Here is a 26,712-nt window from a genome sequence, read left to right as displayed (position 1 = left end):
TTGGGGATGTTAATTTCCATATCTGTGATGAAATAAATATAGATGTAATTGGAACACTTGGAACACTAGAATTTTTCAAGACTTGTATGGGTTTAATATTGATTAACTGCTTGAATTTCTATATCTAGAATCATTTAACCTCATATTCACGTAAAAAGGAGTTAAGAGCTGAATGTTGGTTTAGTTATGACGTCAATACTGAGCCCAAAAACCTGTCTCTCAACCAAGGTGGCTATCAATATCTGTGTGTCGCCACATGGAAGCCAATCATAAACCGGAAAAATCAGCTGTTATGATATCCGGAAGGCGAATGTGCCTATCTGATTAATTATGTCTGTTTTACGTGAATGTCGAAGAAATAGGTTATAAAACGGATTGACCAATTATCTCGTCCCTCTGATATGAGCCAAAGAAATTATAAAGCTACCTAGGTAAACTCAGAGAGCTTGCTTAGCTCTATGTATCGACTTATGGTTAAGCTTCTATAGAAGCCCGCTGGGAAAGATTTCGTGAATAATCTAAAGGGCATTAAAAGTGCTTGGATAGTGCTTGGATTCAATACTACCTAATATAAGATATAAGCACGACAACCCTGGCGTTGAACGACACCGCTCACATGTAGATCGTTAAGCATATGGGTAAGATTTCAAGCCAACTGGTCTATAATTGCATCCTGCTAAGATATATAAGAGAGGTATTAGCTAATGTAAATATAAAGGTTACAAGTTAAACTATTCCCTGCGACGGCTAGGATGACGCAAGGGGCTACCCTCTGGGCGCCGAGATTCAATATAAGACAGCCAAGACGAACAATACCCGGGCTGACCATTCGGTATCTGGGTCGGTAACTCTTACTATCTTCAAGCTTTATTCGGTCGAAAAACTACACCCGCCATACGAAAACGGTCACGTTTAGAACTCGAGGCCAAGAGATCGCCAGTCATACAATTACACCCAAGTTCTCGCTGTCCAAGACAATATGGTCGTACCAATGACAAGAAGATACTGCCTTGTAGCACCACAGCGATAATACAAAGGACGGGTTCACTCCCAGATGAGTTATGTATAAGCATTTGCAGACTAATAATGAATCTTACTTCGAATCATATCAATCAGTCATTATCATCAAGAAATAGATACAGAACGACTACTTTAGTATCGCTATCCTAAGTCAATGGTATCAAAAATGTTCCCGGCCTTATCCATCCTTCCAAATACGATATCCGTCTGAAATTCCAATCGTGGAAAACTGATATCCAAAAAAAGTTCAAACACGATCATCAGTAAATGACAATTGCTAGCGATTCCTGTTATATAGATCCAACATAATCACCCACGGCGGGCCACCAGGAATCAGCATGCCGCTCCTCAGCGCCGATCCGTGCCCTTCCGAACAGGGTCGAGCTATTGCAAATTTACTCCTAAGGAGCATGAGTGACGGTTCCTTTCTCCGGGTCACCATCCTCGCTTGCGGAGGCTTCGCGCCCTGTGAGTCCGTGCCCAAGGGCTTTGCTAACGCTCTCCTGGCCAGCTGCCTCTACCGCGTCGGCATCATGGCCGACGTCCATGCTCCTGTTCAAATGCTCAGGACCGAGTAGAGTTAGCAGGATAACATAAGCGTAAACGCAACCCATAAAGATGCAGACAACAATGCCATAGTTATAGCGCTTCACCTCGCCCTTAGGCGGGAGGGGGAAACGCTCCCCAATTGTGGCTTCGATCGTGGAACTGGCGGACGAGACTAGATTGCCAAGCTGGTAACTGGTGCCGACAACAAAGGTTCGGAATGCACCGGGCGATAATTCCATCAGATGTACAGGAATGACACCCCAAGCACCTTGGACGCAAAATTGCTCAAAAAATGCGGCGGCGATAATCTTTTCGTTAGAGACGAATGTGTAAGGGTATAGCAGAGCACCTCCGATGATGCACATAACGATGATGCTGAGACGACGACCAAAGATCTGCGAGCAGAAACCTACAATGGCTCCTCCAGACATGGCTCCCAGATTCGCAACAACTTGGGTCACGGTGACTTGGTTAGCGTTGAAGCTGAACTGGTTTTTCAGCATGGTAGGATACAAGTCCTGAGAACCATGAGACATGAAATTAAAACCAGCCATGAGGAGGACCAAGTAGGTAAGTAACATCCAGTGATGCTTCAGAGCAACCTTACCCTCCTGCACGAACGTCTTGCCGATACTTCCATTAGCACGTCGCATTGCCTGGTGTTGTTCGTATGTGTCGGTCTCGGGTAGAAAGTAACGCCAGATGATGAAAAGGACAGGAGGTCCGGCGCCGAACCAAAATAGAGGACGCCATCCGTGGGATGTGGAATTGACCAAACCACGAGCGAAAGCTGTAGCGAGCAGATAACCGAAAGCGTATCCTTGCTGAAGGATACCGCTCATTAAACCTCTCGCCTCGTTCGGTAGATCTTCCAAAGCCGTCGCGGCGGCATTTCCATAAAGACCGCCCATAGCGACTCCGAAGAGAGCTCGGCAAGCTAGGAATTGACCATACGTATTACAGAAACCGGTTCCCTGCAATTCACAAGTTAGCGATCCAAAGTTACCCTTAAAAAGAAAAATATCGCTCAAACGCGACGCTGGAACCACAAGGAAACAAGGAACCACAAAAATGAAGCTTTGCCAACGCTGCGCCAAGCGACGCCAAGCTGTGGGATAGTGGTTGACATCCCGAGCTTAAGGAACGCCACGCTACGAGGTAACTCCATGACCCCCGGGGTGTTCTTGGGGGTGGAACCCTCCAATGGATTTTCTGGGGATTCTGGGGAACATGAAGCATGATGTAAGTGGTGTAAGTGATGTGCAAATGTGCAAAGGTGCGACATACCAATTCAAGTGCGATAAATAGCAGGTTATTTATGATGAAGGGCCATTTCCGACCGTAACGATCGGCCGCGATACCGAACATGATGGAGCCGACAGATCGAAACATGAGGACGAGCGTAATGCCCCATGTGATATCCGTGTTGGACTTGTCGAACGATTCGGCCAAGTCGTCAACTGTCAACGATACAGTGAAGAAATCGAAAGCATCCCACGTCTATATTTACACAACATATTGTCGAACACGGTCAGCAACAATAACACAAAGAAAGAAGAGGAGGAGAAAACGGTCAGACTTACCCAGGCCCAAAATGCGACACCAAAGAAAGCCCATTGGTGTCGATTCAGCATTCTAACCAAGCGAATCGGGTTGGGTGCTTTTGTCATGGGAGGCTTCAGCGTAGAGATGCGCGTAGCCAAATATTCTCTCGTCGACATGCCATAATGAGGAGGATGCATGTCGGACTCATCAACAATTGCATTTCCATAAGAGTTGTGAGGCGCTGGTGCGCCTTCGTTCTTAGTGACTGTCGCCATTGCTGAGCTATATCAAGCAAATGAGGCTCCTGTCTGTGTGATGTTCACTGCAGTGAGAGAACACACAATGACCAGAGTCGAGACTCGGTCGTATTTAACAGAGGCCGGGATGAAGAAAAAAAGGGTAGAATAAATGGCTTACGGCGGATAATGGAGATAATACGGGATACTCGACATGTTATTATAATGTGGTCTCCCTCACCTAATGACTAAAACTACATACAACAACCTAGTCATCACCCTAACCCCGAGGTCCTCTTGCCTCTAAGCGGTCTAGGGGATTAATCTTGGGGTGGTGCGGGGGAAGGGAATGGGATCCCTGGAGCTACCGGGATCCAATATGCAAGTTACGGAGATGATGATTGGGCAGATATCCGGGCGGATAGCTGACGTTATGTTGCCAACAGTCATGAGAATGAGAAGAAAAACCCTAGAGCGGTACCACCGCGGCCTCTACAGGCTTGGCCTATCGAATAATCCGTACTCTTGCCATCTTTCTTTGTGAGATTCGAGCCAAGAACAAAAGGACCACGAGGTTTTCTTTCATCTTTTGGGCTAGACTATCCGACGATCGGTAGTGTACGGAAGCTGTGATATAAGCGTTGCGTTGAAAGAGGAGGAAGAAAGCAAGGGCTGTTGGTAGTGTTGCTTCTCACCCCTGACGGCTGTGGAGATGATGAGGGATGAGGGGAGAGTTTTTGTTCCGTTTGCTCGAATCGCGTACGTGCCTTTTTTAGGGTAGCCATGTGGTGGATTTTTGTTGTACTTTTATTACCTCGTACTTACAGACGTCCATACTACCACACTACATACATTAGGTGGTTGTGAGGTATGATGTATGTAGCTCTCAGTAGTGTATATCAGCGTATGCATCTCGAGCAAACCGCGGGCCTATTACAAATATAATTCGATACCTGCTATAAAGTCGTGCATTATCATGAAGTTACATCATTGCTAGAGGCGAGAATAGCAATGGCATACCGAAAGAAGCCGAATGGTCAGCCGCACAAGTATGGAATCTGACGGGGCAGGGGAACCCTAAGGGCCCTAAGGAGATGGTCGGGTAGCAAACTAGAACTAGAACTGAACAGCGTTTTCTCGAACACGGACTTATACGGCTGGGTCCTCATACGATTTACTTCCCTAGCCATCCCCTCATTTCCCCACGCTGGGATAGAGATCCCACTAGGTTAGTATGTCCAAAAAGCTGGACCACGAGCACACCTCAGGTATGGAAGCTGGAGAACCCCAATCCAATTAAACCCGATACTCTGAGACATACAATTCACCATTGAAGACTCATGGCGTATCATTACGCCACAATAATTGTTAAGGCGCAAACGATTTGGTATTTAACATGCGAGTCTAACCCCTAACAGCTCGTCCTAAAGACGTGTGGGGAGAGATGGGGGCTCCCCAGAAAACAAGGGCATCGCCGGCGGTTTTGACCATATCGCCGGATCCTGCTGTGGAGAGGCTAAGTTATTAACAGGCCATGTCGCTGTCGCCAAGTTTCTTTATTTAATATTGCCCTGACGGACATCAACAAGTCTAGGTCTAGGTCTAGGTCTAGGTCTCAGTCTTAAATCTTAGGAAACGCAACGCAAACAATCTATCGGGACCGCGACTTTAAACCTATCGCACGAGCTTCCAGATCTTGTCCCTCCCTCCTGCTGCAAAAGAAGATGCGCTACGACGTACGAATGTCGTGGCACCCAGCGAGAGCTATCCTGTGGGCGGCTGCAGGCTCAGCCACTGATAAAGCCGGATGCGACTGAGCACAAGATCCGGGAGGACAAGACGATGTCGCTTAGCCCTAAGGACTGCGATCTGGACCTCCCGGCCAAGACGCCTCACGGCCAAGACTTGAGTTGATTGAGTGATTTCACAAGCACTATTTTTGTCGTCGTATGTTTACTAGGTGAAAAAATTGGGCGAGGTTTTTTTTATTTTATTTTATTTTTATTTCATTTATCCTACTTTCACCAAGCCAAACTATGAAATATTCCCACAATGCTGTGCCCACGATATCTAATATCCGCATCAGAAGTAGTCCAAGTCCGTCGCGCAGCTTACGGCAAGACCGAATACTTATCTGTTAATCACCTACATGTCTACACCGACGACGAGAATAGGTATGCCATCTAAGATGAGTCAACGGCGCCAAAATACGCGAAGGTTCCAGTTCTGGATCCTACTTTTTCGGGATATTATCGGATTTGCTTCGGCTATAAGCCGTTTCTTCGCCATCCCGTCCGAAGGTCCGAGAATCTTCATGGAGGCGAGTGAACTTGACCTATGAATGCATATATCGAACTATTTTTAATTGCATGGAAGAAAATACCGCCAAAAGACCATTGTGTCTATTATAGCTCTATGGTAAGGATTCAAAACATGGAAAGTTAGGAAATGCTAACATAACACTTACGAGACCCTTAAACGAATGGTATAGTCTCGGGTTAAGGAAAATTCATTCACTCATAGGATTCTTCGACAACAATACTAGCAAGGCTTATTACATTCAATCTCTATCCTAAGTAGTATTCTAATAAATTTCACGCATTAACTTAGAGTTCTAATATAGGCAACGTCGGAACTAACAAAAAGAAACAAATTTTAATTCAGTATAAAATCACAAGGATAACATTAATACAGTTTACTGATATAGCCATCAACCATACCATATGCATGTCTATTTCGGCTTTCCCACTAAGGAAACAGCCCTCGTGTTGGGTAGTTGTTAAAGTCTCGCCTCTAACATTCTAGACAAGACGCTACGAAATCTTGGTTTATATTGGCATCAGCAGTACCGGTAGTAGAAGCCGGCAAAAGTACGGCACCGGCCCGTAGTCTTATACCTACCTACCTAAGTAGCTAAAACTACTGGTGCTTGTTCATCTCTACCCGCTCACTAAAGCTCTTAGCATCCGGATGTGGGGATAAGGAGATTATACTCGCCTATTTTCTTACCGGATTTGGTCCAAGTGTTCTGTTAGCAGAATTATATCAGCTTGAAATCAAGATCAGAAATTCCACTTACTAAGAACTACATAGTCTCGGCGTGGAAAGCGTTTTATAATAGGCAGCTTGTCGTTGGCAGGTTTCTAATGTTACTGCGGAGCCCTGATGACGGCATACATAAGAAGTTAAGAGCAACAAGAGACAGAAAACGGAAAAAGAGAAAGATGAAATGAAAATCTCACGATAGCTTCCCCGTGGGGAAGTGAAATTTCTGACTTTCCAAGACGGAGCACTCAAAATGTAGGTTGGTAAGTCGGAGAAAGGTATAAATAGGGAATAGGATAGACGCTACGCTCTGGGCATCCCAATGCGTTACGCGGTTATTACTAGGTACCTACGTAATCGAACTAACTTACACCGTCTATCATAACTCTAGCTTCAAACACAGACCGACGATGCCAACGTTCGTAGTAACTATCGTGAATAGGTAGGTATCGTCTCATTGTTAGCTTGGCCCAAGTTGTTAAAAGCACAACCTATTAACCGCTAGATTTACCTTTTGGCATATATTTATTTTATAAGATATTAAATTAGGTTAATTACCGATATATTTTTATTATATTTTTAGCAATTATAATATTAAAACTTATTTAATTAATAAAAATAATTATTTATATTAAAAATTAAAAAAAGCATATTTATCGGGTTATAATTAAAATGCGTATTAATATAATATTATATATTATTATAATTTTATATAATATATTTACGTTTACGTTATTTTAACGATTTAAAAAAATAAAAAACTATTATATAAATGTTATAAATTTTTAAATTTTACGTTTAAAGTAAAAATAAAAAATAATTAATTAAATAATTTTTAAAAATTATTATAATAAATTTTTATAAAAACGTTTTATAATTTTATTTGTAAAAAATATATTATAAATTAAAAATATTATAAAATTTATTAATTATTATTAAATTAATTAATTTGAAAAATGTAATTTAAATATTAATAAAATTATAAAATATTTTATAAATGTTAACCGTATATATAAACAAAATTTTAAAGTTATTAAAGCTTTTTATTTTTTTTTTAATAACGTATAAAAATATTATAATATTAAGTTTAAAAATAAATATAATATAAATAAAACGGGTTTATAAAAAAACAAATTAAAAAGTATTATTATATTTACGACTTTAAAAAACAAATGTATAAATATAATTAAATTATTAGTTATTATATAAGTTATTATAATTAAATATATTAAAATTTAAAATATACGTAACATATTAATTTTTATATATAACGGATAATGGTTTTAAGTTTAATGGTTTAATTATATTGTTTTTAAATAAAAATATACGGTTATTAATAAAAGTTAAATTAATATAACGATAATAAATAAATGGTTAAAAAACGTATTTTTATTTAAAATAAAATTATGTTATTATAATAATTATAAATTATTAATTTTAAACGGTTATATTATTTATATTAATATTTATTTTATATTAAAAATATATAAAGTTAAATTAATTTTTATTTATTTATTAACGTATTTAAACAACAAAATATAACTTTTTAATATAAATATTTATTTATTTTTAAAAATATATTTTTATTATAAAAATATAATTTACGATAATTATTAAATTATTACGTTTATTTATAAATAACAAATGTTATAAATGTATATAAACGTTAATAAAAAAGCTTTTTTATTACGTAATATTTATTTAAATTAATTTAATTTAAGGTTATAATTATTAAATATTAATAAAATAATTAACAATTTATAATTTTTATTTATTTAATTAATAACATTAATACGGTAATATATATTATTTTACGAGTTTTTAAAAACGTTTTAAAAATTTTTTAAAATTTTTTATATTTTTATTAAATAATTTAAACAGTTAAAAAAAAACAACGGCATTATTAGCTATAACGTACGTAATTTAATAAATAAAAGTGATAAAGTATTATTTTTATTAACAGTTATAATATAACGTTAATAAATTAAAAACGTTATATTATAAATATAATTAAACGTTATAATATTTAATAAACGTTAAATTATATTATTTAAGTTTAATAAAATATTTACTAGTTTTTTAAAGATTAAATCGGCGTAAATTAAACGAAAATTAAAGTTAAAATTAATAAAAAATAATATTACGTTAAAAAAAAAAAAATGTTATAAAAAAAAAATACGCGTAAATGTTTAAAATTAACGCAATAAATAAATATTATTTTTAAATTAATTAAATTAATATTATTATTATAATCGTTTATTAAAGTTATTTTTATTGTTTATATTATGTTGATTTGGTGTATTATAAAATGGGTATGTGCCAAAAGGTGGATTTAACGGTTAATATAAACCCTGCCCTCTGCCCAGGCCCTTATTATGCCTCCTTACGCATCGGGCTAGTTCCAATGGCGAAAGCCGGCAGCTAACTTGCCAAGTTATCGGAGAGCCAAGACAAAACATCGTAACATTGTTGGTTAGTTCCCCATTCCCCATATCTCGCTCGCTGGATCCCTATGTAGCACCGAGAGTGAGGAGAAGCCAAACGCGGGGTCCCCATGGTGTAGGTATTCTCGTACCAGGATCATAACTCTTGGCTTTGGTTACACATGGCATGGGGGTTAGGGGTGGTGTTTTTTTTTCCTCTTTATTATTTGGAGAAGAGGTCACGCTGGATTGGACGTGCCCCGTGCGGCGTGTGTCGCTCAAGTCAGTAGAATAATGAAAGAGGAGCTACGCTTACCTACCTATATAAGCTGGACGATCTCCTGACGAGAAGTACCTAGTTGTTTACCTCGTAGTAGCTCCCGTAGAGTCTAGTATTCCTTAAAAGACTGAAAATGGCTGGAGGCGTCAAGAAACCCGTCAACATCTTCAAATTGAAGGACTTGGGAGAGCCCAAGAACGTCTTCAATTGGCGACTATGGTTCGCCGTCATCTCCTTTGGTCTCCTCGGCGCAGCCCGGGGAGTTGACGAGGGTCTCATCTCGGGCGCGTTCAATTCTAAGGATTTTCAGAGGACAATCAACTATTCTTCATATAGCGATATCGAGAAGACTAATATCAAGGCCAACGTATCCTCCATGGTCCAGATTGGTTCTGTTGGCGGTGCTTTGTTCGCCTTCGTCATCTGCGATCGCATCGGTAGAATATGGGCTACGCGCCAGCTCTGCGTCTTGTGGATTTTGGGTATTGCAATCTTTATGGGCAATGGTGGCAGTCTTGGAGCTGTTTACGCCGGGCGATTCATCGCAGGTCTCGGAGTTGGCCAGACCCCTGTTGTTGGTCCTATTTACGGTATGTATTGGGATAGCTTTACTTGAATCCTCCAATTATTTCTTCCCCCATTCCCCATTCCCTATTCCCTACTCCTTATTCCTTATTCCTTATTCCCTATTATGCAGTCGTCGATATGCGCTAACTTATTCGCAGTACGTCAGAACTTAATTTCATCTTTCATCTTCCATTTGAGAATCGTCTTCTCGAATCCTCCTATGTTGGAGACTGGGAGGCCTTCTAGAATCGTTACGATGGGTCCCCGGGTTTAACACGGAATGTTAACTTGAAATAGATTGCCGAGATTGCGCCAGCTTCCATCCGTGGCCTGTGTACTTGTATGTTCACCGGTTTTGTGTATGTAGGCATTGTCCTCGCTTACTTCACCAACTACGGCGCCCAGATTAACCTTGGTGATACTACTCACGTTCGATGGGTATGTATTATTCCGTTGCCTCTCATTACACGGCTCACGAAACTAACATCGGCGATTACTAGCTCGCACCAACAAGCTTGCACATCATTTTTGCTGGTCTCATTTTCATCCTGACCTTCTTCCAGTATGAGTCGCCGCGTTTCCTCATCAAGCAGGGAAAGCATGACGAAGCTACTGAGACCATGGCTCACATCCGCCATTTAGCAGTGGATGACCCCTATGTTCTTTCGGAGATACACGCCATTAGGACCGCACACGAGGAAGAACTTGAAGCTACCATGGGATCTAGCTGGTACGGAGTGTTGAAGGAGATGTTTTTAATTCCTAGCAACCTCTACCGCTTGTATCTTAGTGCTATGGTTCAGTTTTTGTCTCAATGGTCCGGAGCTGGGTCTATCACCTTATACGCGCCCGACCTTTTCAATATCCTCGGCATTACTGGTCAGAACGAGTCCCTACTAGTCACCGGTGTATTTGGTATCGTCAAGTTCGTGTCGGCCATTATATGTGCCCTGTTTCTTGTCGACGTCATTGGACGCAAGCGTGCCCTGCTCATCGGGATCACATTACAGGCAATTGCCATGATTTATGTAGCCGGGTTTCTGACGGCGGTCCCGGAGCTGGGAGTAGACGAGAGTTATGTGTTGCCAGAAGCTGAAGCAAGCGCCAGCCGTGGCGCCATCGCCATGATCTATATATCAGGATGCGGTTGGGCACTTGGCTGGAACTCGATGCGTATGTAACATCCAGCCCCTATTTCCAGAGTAACTACTAACCACGATTATAGAATACCTTCTAACGGCCGAGCTTTTCCCTTTGCGCATCCGTGCCCTTTCTACTTCTATCGTAATGACGCTACACTTCGCAAACCAATACGGCAACTCGCGCGCTGTGCCTAATATGCTACTACCCACAGCCCAAGGAGGTATTTCACCAATGGGTACATTCTGGTCCTTCGCGGCGATTACCATTATTGGTGGTCTATGGGTCTGGTTTTTCGTCCCCGAGACTGGAGGCCGTTCACTTGAAAGTATGGATCGTCTGTTTGAACTGCCATGGTACAAGATCGGACGTCGCGGTAATGCGGATGCTGACCTCAAGGATGAGGCCTTTAATGAGAAGGCGGGTATGGGGGCGGAGGTAGACCAAGTCGAAGTAGTCGATGAGAAGAAAGCAGGCAGAGATTTACGTGTTTAAAATGGCCAAGTGTTTCCACTTCACAATTAAAGAACTCACGATTAAAGAATCAGGGCGTACCTAGATACCCATAATACGAGAAGAACAAACGCAACCAGTTTTTTTCTTTCCATTATACGAGCATTTTGAAAACAACTCATGCGCGCAAATCCCTATAACTCCGACCAGGCAATTGATCCCTGACGAGGGTATGGTTTTATCTGTCAAGCCCTAGGCTCTTAGTTGACCTCTTCATAAGACACCGCAAATACCTTTCTTAGGTAAACACCGTTCAGCCACCGGCAATATATGGGTTTCTTCCCCTTTCTGGAACGTCTCCTCATCCTTTAGAAAGTCCCCTTCAAGGGTTGTATAGCTTGAACACCTCGCCGGATGTATCGCTTGACATGTATAACTGTCCAGCCTCGTCGAAAACTAGACCAACAGGTCGCGCGCAGCTTGATGACGAACATTTTCCTTCGTCGGGCGGGTAGAAGATATCTACGTACCCGGTCTTGCAATTGGCTGGCGCGACAGGAGCGTAAGCTCCACCATTGGCGGCATCACGCTGGAATGGTACCGCAACAAGCTTATACCCAGCCGGAGGATTGCGATCCCAACTGCCATGCAACGTGACGAACAGGTTAGTGTACTTAGGTGCGTCGAATTTAGCATCGAGAGGTGCGGTGTGAGCTTCGAAGGTAAGCCGCGGTGGTGTTGACATTCGCGCACATGTGTTATCGTCGAACGTCTGGTTCGGCGCCAGAACGAATTGCTGACCGACGTCTAGTTGGTTCCCGCTAGTAGCATTGGTGATGGCTGCCTCGGGTTGCCAGACCGTAAAACACGTCGGATACCCATACCACTATAGTATCGAAAGTCAAAATCTTTCTCTTCGTGGAACGTATAACGACTAGCTGCGTTACCCGTTCGCGCAAACGCTTACGGGGGGAGTCCCTAGCTTCAAGAGTGCCTTTTACGCCATATATAAGTCTGGCCTCTGATTGATAAGTCTGGCCTCTGATTGGCTAGCCACACCTCAGCGCACGTCCGATGAATTTTTTGTAGAATCAATTGACCTATTATACTATTGTATAAAACTTTTAATAATTGGTATCGTTGGATAGAGCGCGTTTTGCATGACTTTTCTATCTTATTTGCATGTGTTTTAGACCTTATGCGATAGAATGGCAAAGGGAAAAGTCGCCAACTGCGGGGCGATTATAAGGATCTGATTGGCTGGAAAAATTGTGGCAGTACTAATAAAATATAGAAGAGTTGATTAACTGAAAGATTATATAGATCTAAAATTTACTCACGTTATCATTAGGAGTCATGACATCGCCAAGGAAGTTGAGTTCCTCGGCTGGATTGTCGTTGTGAATATCTGTCGATGTTCCGTTGATGTCGCGTGTGAGTTGGTCGGCGCTATTCTCTACGCCCCAGAGCCTACATAGAATCAGTAAGATTATCCCCGTATTTTCTCTTGGAAAGCAATAGGAAGGTTTGCCGTACATATTATTGCCATCGAATACTAATCCTACTTCGTTTCGCAAGCCATATCCAGCGCGCCAACCGTCTTTGACGTAGTTGTAACCACCGTTTGGTGGGGCCGAGATATTAAAGACTTTGACAGTAGCCCTTGCTATTCCCGGATCGACAGCAGCATAGTCGACGTTGCCCGTGGAACCGTGAGAAACGACTAGAAGGTCTGGACAGTGAGGTGGGATGATCAATGTTCTTGTGACATGGTTGTTGGGCGACATGCCTGAAATCACAGTAGTTGGCTCTCCATTTATATCGCCAGTTTCGGAGTTGTATGACCATCTGAAAACCGTTGTGGTTGAGCTGGCATATAGTGTATTACCATCGATTCCAAGATAAATTCCGTGGTTCAGGTCGGGCATAGGAATAAGAGTACGCGATGAATAAATGCACCCATCAATATCGAGCTTGTGTTGGCTGATCCCGACCCCTTTTTCCACAATCAGAAGTCGATCCGCACTATCAATAACCATACCACGAGGCGACGATAGTCCATCTCCCACTTTTTTGGCTATCCAACCTTCGGCCAGCTTGAACGGATACCGAGCAGGCGGGACACCGCGACAAGGGTCAGCAAAGCCGCCAACTAGAATAGGTAACGCTTCTGTTAGAATAGATGTACGGTTTAACAAAACGTCCTCTTTCTCTTCTGGATGCTTACCGGTGAAAAGTAGCACTGCTACTACGCTTGCAATAAGATTAGACCACATCTTTGTTGGTTTTGGTTCGAAAGATGGCCTATATCGTGATGTACGAAGGGAAGATTTAATGGAAAGGAGTTGACAAGGGTCAGTTATTATAAATAACCCATCCCAACTTAAGCAATACCTAGAAGGCAACTGCAATATGGCAATATGGGGAAACCTTATCTTGAAACTGAGTAAATAAAGAAGACAGGTGGAGAATAGTGAGCATATAAGCTTAGGTTAGTTGTATCACGGCAACCACGGTGTAAGTATCGAATTATCGGAAGCCGCACCCAATGAGCATCAAGGTATAAAAGTGAATAAAATTATTAGGTAGGGACCTAGGAGTTGACAGGTAAATAACCTACTCTTGCTTTTTTTTTGTAGGAACAAGATCGGATATACAGCATATTTAGCGAGTGCCTCTCACGTGGAGTCGGTTGGGTGCGTGGTGATCTAGCTCTATTGGCGATAGATGTTATTGAAATATACCCTTTCTTTTTATCCTACAAGTCTGAACTACCTATACTTTACTTCTGAGTAGTTGAGTGGCACTTAGCTACCGAGGCTTAATGTTGGGTACCTATCTAATTCCATTCTTAAAGCTTTAACAGTCACTATATTAAGTGATCTTATATATACGTTCCAATAAATGTAAACTAATGGAGGCATGTGCTGGTCAAACTGAAGAGATGTGGTTCTGACGACGAAGGCGACGATGATACAATACTGCAGACGCGCCTACGCTTCACTACTTTCCCCCTTTTCGACCCTCTCGCAGAGCTCACGAAGCACCTCGCCAGCCCACTCGAAATCCTCAAAATCCAGATAAGTCTGTGCACTTATCCTCGCCCACTTGCGGCCATTATGCGTGAACAACGGGAAAAAAGTTTTATAGTCGGAGACCATCCTCTCCATCATCCATGCAGATGCACGAGATGCCTTCTCAAGTGTTAATGGCAATGCGATGTTTGCTGTCGCACACTGCGACATCGTACCGGACTTATTATCCATGACCTCAGTTCCAAGAATCTGCGCAATCCTTTTACCCCCTTCCCTAGCTAACCCGTGGGTATATTTGAGAATATTATCTTCGCCACCGAAGGTCTGCTCCCGGCATACGATCGCATCTTTCACGCAAAGATAGGCGCTCGTGTCCAGAGTCCCCATAAATTGAAAGTTGTTGACAAAGGGCGATGGATGACTCTTCGGTAACGGGTTGAACCTGTCGCCGGACTTGGAAATATATCCGTGGGATGTAGGGATTGTCGATGCTATCAATGATTGATTTCGGAATGGGACGTATAGGACGGCACAGCTTCTCGGCACGTAAAGCCATTTATGACAATTCGAAACAAAGAAATCGGGATCCAGAGCCTCGAGATCGAGATCAAGCATCCCAACGCCCTGGGCTCCATCTACTAGGCTCAAGATCCCTTCTTCTTTGCAGACTCTCACAACATCCTCGAAGGGAAATCTAACAGCCGGGAGGCTGGATACTGTGTCAAAGAGACACAATTTAGCGCGTTTCCCATCCCTTTTCCCGTTCTCTATTGCATCTTTGAGAGATGCTACAATGACGTGGTCTTCACATGGATAGGCTATCTGTATTTCTCGCGATGAAACTCGGCCCCGGCCCGAGTCAACGAGATAGTCAATAGTCTTTCCACAGGCACCATATATAGTGCTGAAATAGAGAATCTCATCCTTGCAGTCTTCGTTCCAGTCAATATTTCGAAGGACCGTGTTTACTGCCGCAGTAGCGTTTGGGACGAACACTACCGTATCAGTTGGTGCCTTGAGCAACTTCGCCATAGCTTCTCGAGACTCATTGAGAAGATCGGGCAGATCATAACGAATGAAGGTATCAGGCATTGCTTCAGTGCGATCTTGGTACTGGCGAAGTTTATTTCTTACTTCGCGTGGGCTCGCCCCGAACGAGCCTGTCGATGATTAAGTAGATGCGCATAGCTACATGTAGTTGACGAGATTCACTTACCATGGTTAAGGTTGCGGTGGCTTGGATCAAAGTCAAAGTGTTGAAGAGCTCTCTTGCCAAATATATGCAGGTTGCCTTCACGTTTACTTCGCGTCGTATTATCCGCCGCTCTTAGAGCTAAGCTGTTGCTATCAACAGTCATATTGAACGGTATGGTGCAAATATTTCGTCGATTCTCAGTAAAATATAAATGGTCTCGACCAGTATACTATACGTGAAAATACTCTACGGTACAACTGTTACTATAAAACCACCATGGCTTTCGAAGCCTTATATAGACCTTGTTTACTAAATGTCTAGTATCAATTATAGATACTCAAACAGCGTCAAGCCCCACCCATCGGTACAGAAGGGCGCGAAGCCTACTAGGTATGTACATCTGTCACGATATACTCCGATATCGAATATATTTTTAAGCCGATCGCGGAAATGTGCCTCGGGTAGTTGCGGATTAAAATCAGGTATGGCGGAAGAGAGTATATTTTGTTTATACTCGTTATCCAGTTTGATATCATTAGTTTGATATCATTAAATCTTTATTTTCCGTACGCGGCATGAGTCATCCTCCTTTTTCCTTGACTCATCCCCATTGTTTTTACCAGGAAATGCCATTCTTATAGACTCTATCTGGTTGTTTATTATGGCTGTTACTATACTCACCAAGTCAGTTTATGGTCAAAGTTATAGATTGCCTATGAGTAGTTCTCGAGTGTAGATAGTAGCTAGCCAGGATTTAGTCTAAGGTATTACCATAACACTAAGACATTGACGAGTTTATATAATCTACCTAGCTCTAAGACTGAACATTATCTAAACGATAATTTCCAGTGTTTCCTATATCTCTTTATATTCTGATATCATTGGCGAACATTCCCCACTCGGGCGATATGTATTGCCACGGATGTCTACGATAGTCCCGATATTTCTGTATTGGCAGTGCGGGGAGAAATGAATGCCGGGTATATTACAAGACTAGGGGTGATATTAGCCACAAACCATCTCGGTTATCTGTCTTGGATTCATCATAACATCTGTCAATCTCAAGTAAACCTTTCTTGGTTTAAAATATTTTATCTTTTCTATCATAATTCTTTCTAAATTTCTAAATTGGTCTTAAATGGCAGATCAAAGGAAGCCGCGGATAATCCTTGGCCTCATGGTCATTGGTCCCGAGGGAAGTCCGGGGGCACGTATGACGGATCCGGATGATTTCAAGAAGGCCCTGGACATCTTTCAAGAGCGAGGTTACCATGAGCTCGACACGGCACGCCTATATATCGGTGGGAAGCAGGAGGCATTTACAAGACAGGCCGGGTGGAAGGAGAGAGGTCTATCCATAGGCACAAAACTATGGCCGCTACCACCAGGATCTCACGAGCCAGAGGCACTAACAAGTGCATTCGACACTTGTCTAAAGGAGCTTGGGACAGATTCTGTAGACGTACGTGCACGGGAAATAAAATCTCGCTACTGAGATAGGCTGAAGCAGCGTAAGAAAAGATACTGACACAAACCCAGATTCTCTACCTTCATGCACCTGTAACGGAACCCCTTTATTAAACAATACAGATTACGAGTTTCAAAACTCATGGGGCCTGCTAACTAACACCTCAGGACCGATCCGTGCCTTTCGTAACTACACTTGAAGCCATAGATAAGCTGCATAAAGCTGGCAAGTTCTCGCGACTGGGTCTCAGTAACTATGCATCTTTCGAGGTGGCCGAGATCGTCATGACGTGTAAGCACAATGGATGGGTAAAGCCAACAGTGTACCAGGCCATATACAACTGCCTATTCCGGACTATTGAGGACGAATTGATTCCAACTTGCCGTCGTTATGGTATCGCTGTCGATGTATACAGCCCGACTGGAGGCGGATTCCTCCTCGGCCGGATCACATCAAAGGACGACGATCCGGAGGAAGGAAGATACGCAGCAGGCCCATTTCAGCATTTGACGCGAGGGCGGTACTTCAGAGACGGCATAATCGAGGGAGCACAGCTGATCCGTGAAGCTGCCGAGGCACGAGGTTTGAATGCCTTGGAGGTAGCGATGCGCTGGTTGGTGCACCACTCGATGCTACGGGTTGTCGAAGGGCAGGACGGGGTCGTGATTGGCTTCTCTAATCTACAACAACTAAGGGACAATCTAGACTACCTAGAAAAAGGACCGTTAGACGCGGAGCTACTTCAGGTACTACAGCGAGCATGGAAAGCAGCCAAGGGGGACATGGAAACATATTGGCAGCTACCAATGGTATACACCTACGACACGAAAGAAGTACTTTTTGGGCAAGAGAGCAAGTAAAGCGGGCATGTATATTTAGACAGGGCATTATAACGTAGCAGCCTATATTGATAGGTAAACCTAGGTAGCGAAATTGAAGCAAAATGAATGGTAATAAAGAAAGAATAAGAAAAGGAAAAGTCCACCCACCCCCTTACGCCTAACTAATACCGTAATCAATCCAACAATAATCTGAACCTATTCCTATTCCATCGAATATATCATGAGAACTAGATTCAGGAGCAATCTGCTTATGACTTAGATCAAAAAGGGGTAAAGTGTGGCAGCTTATTAAACTAGTATTACTAATATTGTTTTTCTAGCCTGGTCGTATACTGGTCATCTCCTCGACCTCGATACTCGTAGCCGGATGATATGATAGCAAGGAAAAATCATTGGTAGAATGGTGTTTAGGTAGAGTCGTAACATGATACAAAATGGAAGTATTGCTGGCAGGTCTATTTATGACTTGAAATACATAGCTCAGCGAAGCTTTCTTGAAGGTAATGTTTCAATGATTAAAGGCAATAAAATCACTGAGAAGCCATCATATCACGTAAATCTGGCAGACTATTACCTTGTTAGGAATATGGATGGGTTAATGTTTGATAACGTATCTCATTTCCGTACCGGATGCCATCCTCCAATTCAGGTAGGCAGATACTGTACGTGATACCATTGTCATTTCTCATCTCAATAATACATGGCTGTTCTTGATGATAATACCACTCTTGCTACGTGATCTCTGTTTCACTAGCACAAGCTAACGGCTTGCAGTGCCGGTGGCGGAAACATCGGGAACCTGGCTGTTATCAGTCTCGGCGCCCGCAGTGCGCTCTTGAGTGGCTTCGTTTTCAGCGATAGGGGCAGGAGGGAAGTGGCGGCTATATTGTAGTGTGCGTTAGCAGATATATATTGTTAATTTCAAACTAAAACTAGAATCCTAGGAAAAGGAGAGGCAGAAATGAAAGGACTTACGGTATAATGTTATTATAAGCTCGGACGTCCTTCAACTCAAATGTAACGAAGATTACTTTTTCCAGCTTCTCGCCATTACCATTGTCCATGAACTTTCTAACGGTGTCACAGGCGACGTGAGCAGCCCCGTTGCTTGGATAGCCGTAAACACCGGTGCTAATTGCGCTAAACGCGATAGTTTTCAACCCGTTCTGCACGGCAAGCTCCAGGCTCGACTTGTAACAGCTGCGGAGAGCAGCCTCGCTCTTAGCGGGGTTGATATCGTTGTATACGGGACCAACAGTATGAATGACCTTTTTACAAGGAAGGTTATATGCATCGGTGATCTTGGACAAACCAGTATGGCAACCACCCAAGGTGCGACACTCAGCACGTAGCTTCGGACCAGCAGCACGGTGGATAGCGCCATCAACACCACCACCGCCGAGTAGAGAGGTATTGGCAGCATTTACGATTGCATCTACGGACAAAGTGGTGATGTCCCCATGAAATAGACCGATGCGATCATTGTGCGCGGAAGATGCGCCGTTAAGGGGAGGATTCTTCGGAGCTTCTAGTTTGCCGGTGCGGTAGAGAGAGGTAAGAGAGCGGATATCTGACGCAGAGGTGTGATCCATCCTGGCGACGAAACGAAGCATTCGTGAGTTAGAATGTCACATACTCGTAAGAGAGGTTGAGGTTAAAGTTGAAGTTGCGAAATTGGTTTGAAGATGTGTAGAAGAGCTGCGGAAGCTGAGAGCTGTGATCCATTGCATATAACCTCCATACATGTACAGGTAGGTACACATGTACATGCATGTACGTGTACGTAGGACAACAAATTTTACATTATGAGGTAGTCAAATCATTCAATGAATTGATTGAATCTGATCCGTATTATTTAGAGGAAACTACCTAGGAGGTACCTACCTACACTACAATGACGTCTTCGTACCACCCCCTCCCGCCCCCTAGTTTTGTCAGGTACTATGTACATGTACCTGCTCTCTCTGCCCCTCCCCAGCGTATAAGTACTTAGGTACCTCCTAAGAGGTAGTCCCTTAATGCACCTGACATGGAAGTTGGACTTGGACTTAGACTCAGACTTATACATTGTAATAATACGTTGACCTTTATAAGACTTGATCCGGATGCGTCCCACGTCTGCTTTGTGGACAAGAATTTTCTTTACAGAATAAAAGCAAATATTGAAAGCAAATGTTGAAAGCAAATGTCGAAAACAATTATAGAAAACAACTATCTAAAACAATTACAATATAGCCAAGATGGCCGAACCCAGTTCCTTCGGTCGATGGTCAACATATCGTCAACATATCGTCAACCCTTAAACCACCTAAGTTAAGCTATTACCAATTTGACCTCACGTGTATTCTTACCCGAATATCCTCCCCCGTATAGCGTCTCGATCTTACCTGTCGCTTCAAGTTGTATCTAGCCGTATCGTTCCGAAGAGATTCCTACTGCCTGGCACAATGTCGGGTTCTGGTTCTGGTTGGAATCCATTTGGGCCCAACCAACCACCCCAAGATCATGATCCATTTCATGATCCATTTCCAGCCCCCTTTCCAGCTCCCTATCAATATGCGTTTCCAGCTTTCGTCCCATATCATCCCAATGATTCAAGTTCACATGGACTCCCATATGCACCTCAGTTTCCACCAGCTCAGTTTCCACCTCCAAACTTTATACCTCCGATACATCGACCATATCCGTCTCAAAGTCAAACTATACCTCCAACTTTCCCTCAGACAAGACCTCATTTCTATCATTTGGACGTACTTCACCCTGAAGCCATACGAGCTGACCCCACGAGACCTATAACGCCCTTGGCAAGAAAGTACGGCATCTCATCGGTTCCCTTTCACCGTCTAAATAGATCTGACGGCCTAGCCCACTCCGGTTTAAATTCAGAGTTTCCTAGCACACTAACCCCGGAAAAGACCGATCGGATACCAAAACCAGATCTTGAGGAATTGGACAGACTTTTCAGGACAGAGAGGGAACAATTCCAATTGTTCAATCCCTGCGTCAAGAGCTGGAGAATAGAAGCCCTTAATGATGGACTCATTGGCGGATGGCCATCCGCAGAGGACCGCTCGAAGAGCAACTGGGATCAATGGGAAACTTTTAAGACTAACCTGTGCGTTGTGGACGAGAGTCGGTGGCTTTCGTGTTTTCGGAAGGACCGCTGGTTTGATTCAAGACACAATGCTTTAAATACATTAAGGGAACCTATTCCAGGCGTCAATATGTGGCCTAATGAAACGTGGTACACTGTTGACAACCCTATCATTTGGCAATATACCAGTTACGCTATAGAAATCTTCAGCCGTGTTCTGCGGCTATTATGCGAAGAACAGAATGAATGGCATGTAGCCCCTTTATTTATATTATCTTGTCTTATTCTCAACCTGGTTATTTGCGAGTTATGTAGCTAATATTCAATTAAGGCTCGATGCTCTATTATTCGTAAGGCCAATACCTATAGGATCTAATCCTAATTACGATTTCCCCGACCAGTATAGGCCTTTCAAAACGAAATTAATTCCTCGTCCAAGGGAACAGAGGGCGTCCGGTGCTCAAATCTTCCAAGCAATCGAAAATCTGACAAGGGGCCATATTGTCAATACCTTCTGCGACGAGACAACTCTAGCCCAGGCAGCCCAGGCTGTCACAACAAGATTCAACAGCTCGCTATTGGGAAGAGCAACTATTATGTTCAACGTCCGTTATGCCTTACGTCCCCTGCTTGAAATGGAGACATCGGTCCCCGAAAGATGCATGCAAATGCTCAATTTTTCTAGTCTTGTACGAGACCTATTCCCTATAGCGCTGCGGCACTCATAACTAATTACTTTCTCAATTTCGTAGATGCTACACGAGTTTGCGGTGAGTCTTAAGTCCATTTTCTCGTCCCCTTTCCCCTTTTTAGGCAGTGGAGGCTGAATAAGTCGAGTAGCACGCGATGTGGATGTGTCAATTTGACACGCCACTTCTTGTTGATGATGAACCGGTAAGATACATTTCGCTGAATCCTTCGCATTATTGGGGAGCTTACCTTCCGTTCTACTAGTTCTTTGGAGACGAATGGATCGCAGAGTTGGGCCACTCGTTCACCAGACACATTTGGGGCGGCACGGTACAACCTACCCCGACCCGGCAATTTATACGCGGGAGACATAGGGGCTTCATAAGCTGCCACCAACTTGAACTCTTCCCTAGTCTTGATTTTGCTGCACGAGAAAGGGATTATGAAAAAAATACTTTCGAAAGTCACAAGAGAGGCGATCAGTATTCTTATCATTTCTTGATACCCGCCGTATGGGCCTCAGCTATCATATGTGAAGAATTCTGGACCAAGATTATACCTCGGCGCGGTAGTGTTGCGCTTCGGCCGCCTCTACTTTTCGGAATGGGAACTTTCGATGCCAGACTACACGAGTCCCGTAGAATACGAAACCCGGAATTCTGGACTCCCGAGCTAAGAGGATATTACGAGTCGGCTATGACGCGATGGGTAGACGCAGGAGCGCGTATGAGACTCGCAAGACATGACTGGTACGAAGAAGAGTATAAAAAATGGAAAAGTTTACCCTGGAGGGATCCGTGGTTCATCGGCATAATTGAACAGTTCACTTACCACCACGCGAACCGGAATTTGGCTACTTGTCGAGAGTTAGCACTAAAAATCATAAACGTCATGAGCCCGCCGAATGGAGGCCAGCCAACCATTGCTACGGGCGTCAATTATATAATAGGTTTAGTGATGTTATTATCTCGTACGTTACCCTGTCTGTCTGTCACTCCCTGTCCCCAATCCCTCCAATTAAGTCGAATAGAATATTGCCCTTCTTAAGACCATAGAACTCCTACCATATCTTTAGCCGGATTTTACTAACTCTCAAATACACAGTTCCTAGAGAACCTGCGGGTGATCTATTAAGGCCAGTGATGCCGAGGGAAGCCTTTTACTACCCAAGTCGTGCAGCGGAACCTTGGTTCAATGCTCGAAGTACTAGACCTTTTATGGGACCTCATGATGTCTTGACTGGTGTCTCACCAGATGTTATTCAAGCACATCAAGAATTTACAAGTTTCCCCGGTCACATAAAGTATATTAAACGTATTCTTGCGTACGTTGAGTTCGAAATAGGCGCCCCACTGTGAGTTATACACATCTCCATACCAATAGCTATATCTCGTAGAGCCGTCTCCCTAACGAAAAGCTTCCAAATATAGAGGATGGATAGTAAGTATTATCGACAATTTCACTCAACTGCACGTGCAACGCGACGCGAACCCCAGGCCTGATAGCTGGGGAGGCTTCTCTTTCAAGGTACCTCCGTACGACCCGGGGTGGGTTAAAGCAAGAGCAAGTAACCAATCATTCTCCAGGCCGGCACAGCTTCGATATAGGGCTATTGTGCCTTGGAATCTCGCAGCCCTTCCTCCACCACTATATTCCCCGCCAAATAGTCCATATTTATTACCGTCAGAATGGGGAGGAGCGAATTTCAGGCGCTTCCCTGGACACACGGCCCAGAATACACCTGTGAGGAGGGAATATCCTCAACACTTTTATATCGGTGATGTAGCAAATCATAGGGCTCTCGATGATGCCTGGGTGGTTGAATCAGACGGAGACGATGGGTTTGATGTATTCGATATCACGGGCAAGTTACCCCTGACTCTTCTCCCGGTTTTGACCCTGACTGCTAACTACTGTTCTAGGTGAATTGAGAAGTTTGGGTGCTACGGAAACCGATTATGGCGCCATGATAGTGATTGGACCTCAGGGTCCGGAATTGAATCAAGATGCAAGATCAGATGTAGTTCGTGCAAAATTCAACACCAGTATCCAACCAATTGGCAAGTTGATGCTACGAAGGCGTATAGAGGAGGTCGCAGAGTGCGATGGTCAGAATGGGCGACGTACTTGGACCAGCTGGGGCCCGCTCATCTTCGACATAACCAGTGCGTAGTAGACATCATATTTAGAAGCAGAGCTATGCTGACTTTTCCCAAGACTTCCCCGCCCGGTCTATCGAAGAACAAGAGGCGTTAACCGAGAGTTCTGGTGGCCCCTTGTCCAAAGATCTGACAAGATCGGAACATGAGACAAACCAACTACTGGAGCGTCTAACCCCCTATACCTGCGCGTATCTCCACGTAGAACAGCCAGTACGGAATATGAGGTATTTTACACCAGAAATGCTACGGTGGTATGATAATCCCTCTCATGGGGTCTATATTGCACTAGAAAATGCGGTCTACGATATTTCGGGTCAGTTATTCTTCGCCGCCAAAGGCTCTAACGAACTCGGTACTGATATCATTTAGACTATCTACGTTTTCACCCCGGAGGTTCCCAATTGCTCATCCACTGCACGGGACTCGACGCTACTCACCAGTTCCTGCAGTACCATAAAACTGATATGATGAATGTTAGTAGCCACCGGAGATATTCCTTTCTTGCTCGATGGCCGGAACAGACCATGGCAATATTATATATTCCAATTGCGGAAATTCGCCTATTACCTCCATGCGCCGTTAGCTAATCTCCATTTCTGTAGTCTTACCAATTTATGCAAGTCGGCTACCTCGTTCCAGAGTGTACTTGGAAACAGTTGCAAGATAATCATGTCGTGGTCCATGATTGGGTGTTTAACATAAGCTGTATGGTTTTCCCTTAAATCTTTAATCGCGCCAAATCGTTAACTTACTATGCATTAAAGCCCTCCAACAAGAGGACTCAAATCTCTTCAATTCGCTCCATAAATTTATCCGCCAAGATACTACGGTCGCCGTAACCGGTCACGATAGCGACGCGGCGGCATTAATTAAGTTATTTATCGATAAACAACATCTCATTGTTGCAGGTTTAGCGACGAAGGAACTATTGGATATACCAGTGTGGGAGTTCCTTAAACACAACAACTATGAGGGCGTGCAGGGCGCGTGGGTTGCTGTTGAAGGCTACATCTACAACGTTGAGGGTATGTTCACCATGCTAAGATTTTTTACTCGCTTAGGTTCATAATATACTAACTCATTCTTAGATCTCATGAAGTATCCTGACTACTACGATCATAAACTAGGATTTAACTGGGCTGGAAAAGAGTTGAGTAATCCTGATTTAGCCCAATGGCTGACGACAAACTACCGATCTCGGTGTATAGGTAGGCTCGTCGAGGGACCTATCTTGCCAGAACCAGAGATGGAACCGAATTTGACCTTGGAAGATTCAATTCTCCCTAGAGGAACCGAAGATCTGATTATAGAAAGAAGAGCGGGTGTATATGAGTAAAAGGGTCTAGGAATTTAAAGATATAATTCAATTTACACACATAGCAAATTAGCTTTATATTGAAATAATTATTAGAGCCCCTGTATGATCCTCCTCGCTCTAGTTAGGCGGCCTTAGGCAGTCGTAGCCTTCATTTTGATAGATTTAATAAGGGGAGTCCTCTTCAGACCCGGTGAAATTCATTCTTCGAGGCACGGATACTTGTTAAGAAACGTTTCTAAAAGGGTCTTGGTACGCAGTCGTTTCATTCTACTCCCTGGGCCTTTCTAAACCCGTCTTGGAACTCAGTGGCAGTAGTGACATATCCCCTTTTGTTAAGAATCTTATTAATCATAATATCATGGACAGCCTCATCCGGATCCGCACAGCCGTTCGAGATGACTGTAGTGACGTATTCGGCGTCGGTAGCTGCAACGGCAGTCCTCAGCACGCACCCGGATGTGCTTAGGCCGGCAAGTACTAGCGATTTGATGCCCTTTTGCCTCAAGAATTCGTCTAGACCGGGGGATCGAAGAGCAGAAACATGGCCGGGCTTGCGGGTAAATGTGACATCGTCGCTGCTACCTTCGGATAGTTCGATAGCCTCTTCGCCACCGCTTGACCTCGCGCTCGCGACCGTTTCCATAAGCTTATCAGCGTCCCGACACGTCTCAAACGTCGATGTGTTTAAGTCTATCAGGGCATGGACTACCTGGATGTCTTGCGATCTGGCCCAGGCCCTCATGCTGGCCGCTACGTGAAGGGCCGCAAGGGCCTTCGGTCCACCGGCTTTTTGGACAATCATGGAGTGGAAATCTAGAAGGAGTAAGGCTGTCTGGGAGGGTCCATAATAACCAGGCGTGGTTGGATCTGTCTTGTCGAATATAGCGAAAGGATCTGACATGGTTGGTGATGAAAAGTCGGGAAAGGTTGATAACTTGTGGCTTCTTACAAGCAGCTTTAGCAATGATATAATTCTAGAAACTGACGAGATAACTAATAATATTTCTAATCAATTAATTTGAATCAGCAGATATTTATATTCTCAACTGTTCCGGTGTCTGCTGATAACTTTGCCGACGCCGGCTCCGGTGTCTAGTAAGTGTATATCCGAACTCGCTTCCGAAACCACAACCCACCTAGACTCGATATCCAGATAATGTAAGAAAAGCGATCGACAAACTCAATATAAAGGAGATCTAGTGAGTGTTTGAATAAGTCGTTTACCAAAAGTAAATACTCGCCTTATCAGGTTAGTTAACCAGCGACCATAACTACCAGTTACCAGCGAGTGTTGTAGCCTTTCTTGAATCAACAATTATTGCATCCTCATTTACTGCTGTCCGCACATCGTTAAGTATAAGCTTGTTACCTTACCATCAGATACTAGTGAGACCTACTTTGTAAGTCTAACAATCTTCTTTTAGGCCGTGCCATATCTGAACGGCTCAGTCTTTAAGCCTGGGTGATAACTCAGTAGACTCAATAGTAATGAGGATATGAGTTATAAGAGACTGCTGCATAAGTCTTCCGCAAGTGTTGAGTCCTTGCTTGACTTAAAAGTGCTTAATTGGCAACAATACCTGGCGAGGTCTATGATATATTGTATGATTATTTATACAATATAAAATCCTTAGTGGCGTCATCAATCAG

General features: G+C 43.4%; 8 protein-coding genes across 8 annotated transcripts; 3 read left to right on the top strand and 5 right to left on the bottom strand.

Annotated features, from left to right (window-relative positions):
* Positions 1 to 1,295: 1,295 nt before the first annotated feature.
* Positions 1,296 to 3,544, bottom strand: F4817DRAFT_127792 (MFS general substrate transporter). The gene is made up of 3 exons (XM_049297709.1): positions 3,153 to 3,544; positions 2,857 to 3,069; positions 1,296 to 2,543 (listed from the first exon to the last, which is right to left on the bottom strand). Exons 1-3 carry the CDS (start codon positions 3,387 to 3,389, stop codon positions 1,422 to 1,424), a joined length of 1,572 nt encoding a protein of 523 aa, XP_049158389.1. The 5' UTR covers positions 3,390 to 3,544; the 3' UTR covers positions 1,296 to 1,421.
* Positions 3,545 to 9,231: 5,687 nt separating this feature from the next.
* F4817DRAFT_316656 (putative MFS quinate transporter) lies at positions 9,232 to 11,300 on the top strand (the record flags this gene model as incomplete). Its single annotated transcript, XM_049300704.1, has 5 exons — positions 9,232 to 9,688; positions 9,824 to 9,915; positions 9,963 to 10,103; positions 10,166 to 10,838; positions 10,891 to 11,300. The coding sequence occupies 5 exons, from the start codon at positions 9,232 to 9,234 to the stop codon at positions 11,298 to 11,300; spliced, it is 1,773 nt and encodes a 590-aa protein (XP_049158388.1).
* Positions 11,244 to 13,798, bottom strand: F4817DRAFT_127696 (uncharacterized protein). Its single transcript, XM_049297708.1, has 4 exons — positions 13,486 to 13,798; positions 12,795 to 13,410; positions 12,599 to 12,728; positions 11,244 to 12,144 (listed from the first exon to the last, which is right to left on the bottom strand). Exons 1-4 carry the CDS (start codon positions 13,532 to 13,534, stop codon positions 11,641 to 11,643), a joined length of 1,299 nt encoding a protein of 432 aa, XP_049158387.1. The 5' UTR covers positions 13,535 to 13,798; the 3' UTR covers positions 11,244 to 11,640.
* A 289-nt stretch (positions 13,799 to 14,087) lies between these two features.
* F4817DRAFT_339858 (PLP-dependent transferase) lies at positions 14,088 to 15,846 on the bottom strand. The gene is made up of 2 exons (XM_049303598.1): positions 15,510 to 15,846; positions 14,088 to 15,453 (listed from the first exon to the last, which is right to left on the bottom strand). The coding sequence occupies exons 1-2, from the start codon at positions 15,649 to 15,651 to the stop codon at positions 14,252 to 14,254; spliced, it is 1,344 nt and encodes a 447-aa protein (XP_049158386.1). The 5' UTR covers positions 15,652 to 15,846; the 3' UTR covers positions 14,088 to 14,251.
* A 221-nt stretch (positions 15,847 to 16,067) lies between these two features.
* F4817DRAFT_339855 (Aldo/keto reductase) lies at positions 16,068 to 17,910 on the top strand. Its single transcript, XM_049303597.1, has 3 exons — positions 16,068 to 16,950; positions 17,028 to 17,048; positions 17,124 to 17,910. Exons 1-3 carry the CDS (start codon positions 16,627 to 16,629, stop codon positions 17,814 to 17,816), a joined length of 1,038 nt encoding a protein of 345 aa, XP_049158385.1. The 5' UTR covers positions 16,068 to 16,626; the 3' UTR covers positions 17,817 to 17,910.
* Positions 17,911 to 18,558: 648 nt separating this feature from the next.
* F4817DRAFT_359245 (MACRO domain-containing protein) lies at positions 18,559 to 19,390 on the bottom strand (the record flags this gene model as incomplete). Its single annotated transcript, XM_049306132.1, has 2 exons — positions 18,559 to 18,679; positions 18,774 to 19,390. 2 exons carry the CDS (start codon positions 19,388 to 19,390, stop codon positions 18,559 to 18,561), a joined length of 738 nt encoding a protein of 245 aa, XP_049158384.1.
* Positions 19,391 to 19,845: 455 nt separating this feature from the next.
* On the top strand, positions 19,846 to 25,157 carry F4817DRAFT_339853 (uncharacterized protein; the record flags this gene model as incomplete). Its single annotated transcript, XM_049303596.1, has 13 exons — positions 19,846 to 21,141; positions 21,224 to 21,581; positions 21,645 to 21,662; positions 21,733 to 21,786; positions 21,847 to 22,552; positions 22,687 to 22,936; positions 23,013 to 23,446; positions 23,505 to 23,747; positions 23,800 to 24,057; positions 24,114 to 24,217; positions 24,347 to 24,449; positions 24,509 to 24,769; positions 24,833 to 25,157. Coding segments are annotated over exons 1-13 (3,929 nt in total), but the record flags the coding sequence as incomplete, so codon positions are not given.
* F4817DRAFT_339851 (Isochorismatase hydrolase) lies at positions 25,158 to 26,067 on the bottom strand. The gene has a single exon (XM_049303595.1). The coding sequence runs from the start codon at positions 25,961 to 25,963 to the stop codon at positions 25,325 to 25,327; it is 639 nt and encodes a 212-aa protein (XP_049158382.1). The 5' UTR covers positions 25,964 to 26,067; the 3' UTR covers positions 25,158 to 25,324.
* Positions 26,068 to 26,712: the final 645 nt, after the last annotated feature.

Source organism: Daldinia loculata (assembly GCF_022478755.1).
Source record: "Daldinia loculata strain CBS 113971 unplaced genomic scaffold F4817scaffold_29, whole genome shotgun sequence".
Taxonomy (NCBI): domain Eukaryota; kingdom Fungi; phylum Ascomycota; class Sordariomycetes; order Xylariales; family Hypoxylaceae; genus Daldinia; species Daldinia loculata.
Note: the sequence above shows the minus strand (reverse complement) of the source record. Positions and strands in the feature narration are given on the sequence as shown.